General features: G+C 28.8%; 1 protein-coding gene across 1 annotated transcript in view; it reads left to right on the forward strand.

Annotated features, from left to right (window-relative positions):
• Window positions 1-9,176, forward strand: part of LOC137390408 (transient receptor potential cation channel subfamily V member 5-like) — a 30,233-nt gene extending 21,057 nt beyond the window's left edge. The window contains exons 11-14 of the mRNA XM_068076741.1: window positions 890-996; window positions 4,468-4,707; window positions 6,360-6,479; window positions 8,884-9,176. Of these exons, the coding sequence (XP_067932842.1) occupies window positions 890-996; window positions 4,468-4,707; window positions 6,360-6,479; window positions 8,884-9,129 (713 nt within the window). The 3' untranslated portion in view covers window positions 9,130-9,176. The remainder of the gene's footprint in view (window positions 1-889; window positions 997-4,467; window positions 4,708-6,359; window positions 6,480-8,883) is intronic.
• Window positions 9,177-9,363: the final 187 nt, after the last annotated feature.

Raw genomic sequence — 9,363 nt, forward strand, 5'->3', positions numbered from 1 at the left:
ATTTCGTACGAATGGAATTTCCCAGATTAGTTGAAATTACAGGATACGTGTGGCCCTACCTTAAAACAAAACTGGCTTAACAATTATTATCTATAACGGTCAACAGTGCTAGTTATTGACTCTCAAGCAAGTGCTTCTAGTAGGAGTATTTTAACAGATGTAATGAGTATTTGCTCAAACACATGCTGTATTCTTTGTGGTTTAATGGTTAAGTATGCTGCCTCTAGATCTGAAGGTCTTGAGATCAAATCCAGCACTGTGTAGATTTTTCATTGCTAGATTTTAGTTGCTACAAAGATTTTGCAAAAGACAAATATGGAGACTTATACATAAAGATTGTATTATAGAATATGATATTCTATTGGGGTATGTTGAATTAATTTGTATTATATGAAATCATATTATGACACATCGTTTTATTGTATATTATAATAAATGCTATTGTGTTGTAAGCATTTTGGATTATACATATTTGCATATAATATAGCATTTGACACTATATTTTGTTTTGTGCACAGATAAAGAAAGTAATTGACATTTGTGCGACTTCAAACAATGGTGTTGACAAACAAACTAAAAACTCGATTTTAAACTTTTAGTATCACAGACAGCTTGCTCAGTATTGCTTATTTGCCTCTGATTTTTTCCAGTAAAAAGTATCTATTAAACGTATTATTTTTATTTTAAATATATCAAAGTCGAGTTTGATCTTTTTACTTTGCATAAAATATATTATTTAGTTTGAGCAACTTTTTATTGACAAGGACAACAAACAAAACGTTGAATGAAGATTTTTCATTAACAGTAAAATCAATTTGAATCAGCTTTTTACAAGAGAAGAAAACTCCAATATACTGGCGAAAGCTGTTCAATGTACAAGTTGTTGTAGCTTTTCACAACATGTTCAAGACGATAATCAATGATGATGTGCAAACCTTTTACACTGTCTTTGGATCCTTGATGGCGCTGTTCCAGTTTACTCTAGGAGAGTTTGAGGTCAGTGCTACTCCCTTTAAGTTGTCGATCTCAGTATAATAATCGAGTGGCGGTTTATTAACAGTTAAGGGGTGCCTTGCACTAAAGCAAATTTAAATCAGCAGCGCTGATTAAGTAAAAATGTTTATAATGACCATCATAGATTAGCATTGTTTCTATAACTATATGTTGTATGTACTAGTACGCTGCCGGCCTCGTGCGTAGTGAGAGGTCGTCATGTGTAATAAAGATCTGCACAATTATTCCTAGAGTGGGATAAGTTTTTGTGGTGGTCAGAAAAAGAGGCATGGTAGTGGCATGCATGGCTTTGCATGTGAAGATCTGTGTTTGATTCTGGCATGGTGCAAATTTTTTCCTAATGCTATTAGTGTGAGTTCGGACAGACAACGAACGGACGGACACAGCCCATTGTATAGTAAATATTGTTTTTGGATAACTGATTCTTGCTTAGTAGAAACTAGCTGATGGTTATTTTATTATTGCATGTATTATCTGCTTTCTTTGAAACTCCCTGCATCCAAAGATATGGCTACAACACCAATTATTGCTTGCCAGACTAACTGGTTATTAGTGCTAAACAGTCAAGATTACAAAGAACGACCTACAATGTTTCACTTGCATTGTTTGAATAATAGTTGGTTATTGTTAATTTTGAAAGAAATTTTATTCAAATGTTGTTAAAATTCAAATTTTATTTAGCTGTTTCATGAATAGAAAGGGGTTTGAATGGCTCTGGTGGTAAAGTATTGAGTAAAGTCTACCAAGATGTTGCGGGTTTGAATTTAGGTAACAGCAATCATCATTTATCTGTTCAACATAAATCCTGTTTAGTACTAGTTTGAATTAATAATCTATTGGCTCCTCAGACAAAGTGAAGAAGGTGATTGGAGTTCCCGGTGCTCTTTTTACTGTGATTTAGCTTTTCCTACTTGTGCTACATTAATCCAATTTTATTATTTTAATGTGAAAGATTAAATCATAACACACGTTGTGTTTTTTGTTGAGCTTTAGCAAATATATAAAATGTACTATGCAATATGTTGTGTATTTACAGTAATATTTAACTTATTTAATATAATGTGTATTTGTATGCATTAAGTAGAGCGTATTTAATGTATTACGTTAAATGCATTTAGAATAATTCTTTCTGCGAATATTTCCATTTGAGATTTTCTGCATGCTGAATTTATGGAGAGCTGCATAAAAAAGCTGAATATCAGTTTCAGAAGGGTGTAGCCATTCAGCACATTAATATTAAGTATATTAATAATAAGTATATTAATATTAAGTATATTGATATTAAGTATATTAATATTAAGTATATTAATATTAATTATATTGATATTAAGTATATTAATATTAAGTATATTAATATTAAGTATATTAATAATAAGTATATTAATATTAAGTATATTGATATTAAGTATATTAATATTAAGTATATTAATATTAATTATATTGATATTAAGTATATTAATATTAAGTATATTAATATTAAGTATATTAATATTAAGTATATTGATATTAAGTATATTGATATTAAGTATATTAATATGAAGTATATTGATATTAAGTATATTGATATTAAGTATATTAATATTAAGTATATTAATATTAAGTATATTAATATTAAGTATATTGATATTAAGTATATTAATATTAAGTATATTAATATCAAGTATATTAATATTAAGTATATTGATATTAAGTATATTAATATTAAGTATATTAATATTAAGTATATTGATACTAGGTATATTAATATTAAGTATATTAATATTAAGTATATTAATATTAATTATATTAATATTAAGTATATTGATATTAAGTATATTGATATTAAGTATATTAATATGAAGTATATTGATACTAGGTATATTAATATTAAGTATATTAATATTAAGTATATTAATATTAAGTATATTAATATTAAGTATATTGATATTAAGTATATTGATATTAAGTATATTAATATGAAGTATATTGATACTAGGTATATTAATATTAAGTATATTAATATTAAGTATATTGATATTAAGTATATTAATATTAAGTATATTAATATTAATTATATTGATATTAAGTATATTAATATTAAGTATATTAATATTAAGTATATTGATATTAGGTATATTGATATTAAGTATATTAATATTAAGTATATTAATATTAAGTATATTAATATTAAGTATATTGATATTAAGTATATTAATATTAAGTATATTAATATTAAGTATATTAATATTAAGTATATTGATATTAAGTATATTAATATTAAGTATATTAATATTAAGTATATTAATATTAAGTATATTAATATTAAGTATATTGATACTAGGTATATTAATATTAAGTATATTAATATTAAGTATATTAATATTAATTATATTAATATTAAGTATATTGATATTAAGTATATTGATATTAAGTATATTAATATGAAGTATATTGATACTAGGTATATTAATATTAAGTATATTAATATTAAGTATATTAATATTAAGTATATTAATATTAAGTATATTGATATTAAGTATATTGATATTAAGTATATTAATATGAAGTATATTGATACTAGGTATATTAATATTAAGTATATTAATATTAAGTATATTGATATTAAGTATATTAATATTAAGTATATTAATATTAATTATATTGATATTAAGTATATTAATATTAAGTATATTAATATTAAGTATATTGATATTAGGTATATTGATATTAAGTATATTAATATTAAGTATATTAATATTAAGTATATTAATATTAAGTATATTGATATTAAGTATATTAATATTAAGTATATTAATATTAAGTATATTAATATTAAGTATATTGATATTAAGTATATTAATATTAAGTATATTAATATTAAGTATATTAATATTAAGTATATTAATATTAATTATATTGATATTAAGTATATTAATATTAAGTATATTAATAATAAGTATATTAATATTAAGTATATTAATATTAAGTATATTGATATTAAGTATATTAATATTTAGTATATTAATATTAAGTATATCGATATTAATTATATTGATATTAAGTATATTAATATTAAGTATATTAATAATAAGTATATTAATATTAAGTATATTAATATTAAGTATATTGATATTAAGTATATTAATATTAAGTATATTAATATTAAGTATATTGATATTAAGTATATTAATATTAAGTATATTAATATTAAGTATATTGATATTAAGTATATTAATATTAAGTATATTAATATTAAGTATATTAATATTAAGTATATTGATATTAAGTATATTGATATTAAGTATATTGATATTAAGTATATTAATATTAAGTATATTAATATTAAGTATATTAATATTAACTATATTGATATTAAGTATATTGATATTAAGTATATTAATATTAAGAATATTAATATTAAGTATATTATAATATTAAGTATATTAATATTAAGTCAATTTATTTACTTTTTAGTATGATGAGTTCAAAAAAACTTCGACCCCTTGGCTGACGATGATCGTATTTGTCATTTTCATGCTCATGATGCCAATTCTTCTCTTAAACATGCTCATCGCCATGATGTCCAGCACTTTCTACGAAGTCATTAAAAAATCAGAAAAAGACTGGATATTACAATGGGCTAAAATTGTCATCGCTTTAGAGAGCACCTTCAACAAAAAGGATCTCTTAAAGTATCAAGAAATGTACTCCATCGTTTCTCCAAAACTAGCAGACGAAGAAAACAGTACAGCAGCAAAAGAAAACATTCTTCCAGAGCATTCTGAATCTGGAAGAACCTCAGGAGAATCAGCTGATGAAGCTAATGATGGCACAAAGAGTAAAAACGAGAGTAAAACAGGAGGTAAGACATTAAAGGTCAATTATTAAAGGTCAACATAAAGAAAAATAATTTGAACGTTTCAATAGACAATGAAGGTGAGTTTGAGAAACCAGCAGATTTTGAAAGGTCACAATTAAGAAAAATCTAAAAATATTCAAATTTTTAAAATTCATAAGTCAAGAAGTTATTCTAAACATCTCCTAAGTGTCCAGGAGTAAGTTGCGCAGTATATCTTTAGACTGGGCACTGCGCTTTGAGTAGCCAAGCTATTGTGCATATTGTTTAGCAATGTTTTTCTTTGTAATTATTTCACTTAATGGGAATAAAAAATTCAATTTAATTCAGCATATATAGACTCATCAAAGGTTTTAGCTGTAGAATAAGTTTAACAAATTACAAGGCATTTCATGAGAACATATTTGTTGCAACACACGTCTGTTTTATTAAAGGAAGAGAACGTAGAAAAATTCACTTTATATTTAAAAGTTTTACAGCATTGACTTTTAAGGAGGTGAGACAGAAAAGGTCAACGCAAAGAAAAATAGTTTGAGCAAGTTGGTAGACAACGAAGGTGAGTTTGAAAAACCAGCGGGTTTTGAAAGTCTGTGCAAACCCAGTATTTGTTATTTGCTTGTTTTATTTCTTTCTGACAATCATCACTATTACTTATTGAACGAGCTTCGGCAACCAATAAAAATTGAATTCAGTTCAGCATTGTTGCAAGACAAACAGAAAAGACTTAGCAGGTACTGAGGGCTAAGGCAAAAAGGAAAATTTTCAAAACTGCTAGCAACCATTGATGGAGACCTAGCAAATGGGCGGGTAAAAATATTTAGCCGTATAAACCTTGGCCGCCAAGCCCCTCATAATATTTAACTGGTAAATCTGGTTTGTTTTAATCAATTATGGCAAAATCATTGCAAGCTCTATTTGCAACTATTGCTTAACAGTTTTTTATTTTAAAAAATAGCCATAATCTGTAAGGAGAAAGAGCAAAGTAGACTCTCAAACTAGTACTGATGCACCTACAAAATCTATTTGCATGCTGAAAACTTTTATACTAGTAAATACACTTTAAAGCTTATATCATGTTCGATTCATAGTTGTTACATAAATAAATTAATTGCTAAATAATTTCATAGAAAACTGGAAAACTAGCTGATGTTTACAGAAAAACAGATTTGGTTACAAGTTATTTAAAGTAAAAAGAATATTCACAATCTATTATCTAATTCTGCTGCAAAATTTATTTTCAACTAAATCATTGTATGTTATCAGTAATTACGAGCAGCTATTTGAATGAGGTTGCATTTTTAAACAGCAAAAATCAATTAGATTGTTTTATATCCAGGTGTGCACCTTTGTAGGAAAGTCACTTATAGGCTAGATTTAGAGTGTGCAGCTGCTAGATCGTACGTTCAATAGATATACTTTTATTTTGAAGATGACATTTTTCTAACCAGTCATACAAGCAACATTTCTTGTATCGGTTCCATCGTAGGTCTTGAGGTACAATGATACTAAGCAAATAAAAACAAGCCTACCGTTTCTGCATGTTTTTTATACAGTACGGGGAGTGATGGTTATAAAGACAACTAACAAGACCAAAGCTAAACAGAAAAAAGATGCGCTACGTAATTGGAAGGTGCGTATTGAATTCTATTTTACTATGTCCTACTTAGAAGACAGTAAACTAAATGCTGAACAATAAGATAGTAAGACCTAACATGCTTTTATATGATAGAGCAACTAGACTTAATTTTTGTAGACACATGAATGACAAGTATTGCAGGTGTTCTATCATTTTGTTAATTAACTAGTTCTCCTGAATGTCACGACATGTACTTTTGCAATGCATGCCTGAAGTTTACACAACTAAGCTTGGTATGTTATTTTGTCTTAAGGAAGTCGTAAGCGATGGAAACTCAGAAAATGAGTTCAAAAGAAAGAAAGAGGGTAAACATTTCTTTGCTATCTAACAATACAGCACTTTGAATATACCAAAAAGGTGTATTCAAAGTTTTTTGCTTGGTGGTTGTCACAATCCAGTAACTTGATCAAAGCTACAGTGGTGTCAGAAAGTTTTTTTCCGCTTCAACCTCGCTGGCCATTTTTGGCAAGATTTTTGTGGTAGTCTTGCAGTGGAATTTAACCCTGACAAATCATGCATCATTTAAAAGGAAACTATCTGTAGATCTTGCTGATAGTATCATGGATGAAATTAGTGACAATCAGGGATCAATAATTAATTTTAAACCAATCAGTCTACTACGGTCAGGACGTCCGAAAAAAACAACTGTTCGGCAAGATGGCGTATTTGCTCGCTTGTCCTTAGCAAACCAAAGGTTAAAAAGCAAGGAAGTGAAGTGAAATTAGAAGGAGGCATGTGGCGCTGACATGGCAAGGTCATAGGTCAGACAGCTAGTCTCTGTGGATGCAAAGCCTGCAAAAAACCACCAGTGAATGAGAGCAGCGGAAGCTATGGCTGTATTGCGCAAGCTCACACAAAAATTGGACAGAGGAGCATGCGATGAGTTGACATTTACCCTGTAACAGTATCGTAAAAAAACTTTGTGCGCAGAAGACAAGGTGAGGAATTTAGACCTGAGTGCCTCTCACCCGCTGTCAGGCATTCAGCGTCCGTGATGATCTGGGTTTGCATCGCAGCTGCAGGTGTGAGATGACTACATCTGGTTGATGGTACTGTAATTGCAGCTGCCTACAAGGAGATGTTGAGCAACAAACTTCTTCCCTCTGCAAGGTCTTTCATTCCAAATGGAGAGTGGTTGTTCCAGGACAATAATGTATTGTGCTGCAGAGCAAAAACAGTGAAAGAGTGGTACCGTCAGAACGACGGGGAGAGAATGGAATGGTCACCCCAATCACCTGACCTCAACCCTATTGAGAACCTGCGAAAGAGGCTAGCAGACCTTTTGGCAGAAAAAAAGGCGCCGGTTAATAAAAGAGAGCTAAAAAAACATCAACAGTTGCTTGTTTCATGTTATCAACCCTAGAGAGCGGGCGAGGCTTGTTCACAGCATGCCCAAACAGTGCAGGAAGGTTATAGCCAGTAAAGGCTATCCAATAAAACATTCAACTGTGAAACAATTCAACGGCTTTTTCAGGGCCCCAATAACAGTACAAGAGTTGTGTTCTTTTCAATTTAGAAAATAATTAAAGAGGAGACTGTAACAGAACTTGCGATGACTTATTTTCTGTAATGCAGTGTGAATGATTAGGCAGCAGTTGAGACAGTAAAACATAATTGGCAAATTTAAAAGCTAGTTATTTGTACTCTTCAGACAATTAGGATTGTTTTGATATATTGTTTTATGTATGCATTACCAAATATTTCCAAGTTATGATGAATTTATTGCAGTATTTATTTAGAAGGCTTAAAAACATAAAGACTTTCTGGCACCAGTGTAACAAGCCAATGTGTGTGCGGTGATGTGTGAATTTATTTTCATGCAACTATTTCAACCTTTCCTTTATCACACATTAGTGAATAGACTTATCACCTATCAAGTGTGTCTAATAGAGAGTTGTCAGTTTTCACTTACTGCACCAAGGATTTTCGCTTGCTTGTGTGTTTTAGTTGCTTTAATTGAAGAAAAAATGTCAAAATACCAAAAATACAATCTTAAGAGAAGTATATAGCTTTCTGCAAATTCGGTAGAAATAGCACAAATTTAAACTTCAGAAAACTTTCACTGAGTTCTTGAAAAACTAACAGAACCTATAAAATTAGAGAATTTTTCCTTTTGAATCAACTGACTGTCAGTGTGTTGTAGTGGACCGGTATCAAAAAGGAATATCGATAAGAGACAACTCTTGATTTTCTCCAAAAATTGACTATCTCAAAATGATAAACTAGTGATATACTTGTCTCCAAGTATATTCCCTTTTTAAGTATACCTTTTGACTGTAATATGATTGTAGAAATCCTGACCTCAAAGAAAACATCTTAGTATCTTGAGCCACATAATTTTATGACAACATATGAACGAATTTACAATAGTTCCTAACTTTTTCAACATTTTTTGCAGAGAACGACCAGAGAGATTCTTGACATAATTGAAGAGATCAAAAAACAGACAGCAGGTAAAATAGAGATCAACTCTGAAACAGTTTTCCCGAGTGTAATAGATGAATTATCGGAGGCCAGACAACTTGGTCGTCGTAAGTCAAGTAACAGACGCATATCCGTAGATTTGGCAACAGCAGTAGAACAACTAGCTGACTCTCTTGCTGTTAAAGCAAGCCCACAGCTGACACCAAGAAATGCTGTCTGAGTGTATTTTAGATGTTCAAATAACAGCTTTGGTAGGTTTTTGTGCTTGAGGTGTATTTTGGTATTGCTTTTTGTATTTGTCCATTCATGCATTATACAAGTTTTATGATGTTCATTAAGGTTTGGTAGAACTCACACAATACCAACGATGACAAAAGTTTGACATTTGACTACATAACATAACTTCATGTGAGACAACTCAGGCAAGTATACTGCGGTTGACCAAAGTATTATC

The sequence above is a fragment of the Watersipora subatra genome, chromosome 3 (assembly GCF_963576615.1).
Source record: "Watersipora subatra chromosome 3, tzWatSuba1.1, whole genome shotgun sequence".
Classification (NCBI taxonomy): Eukaryota; Metazoa; Bryozoa; class Gymnolaemata; order Cheilostomatida; family Watersiporidae; genus Watersipora; species Watersipora subatra.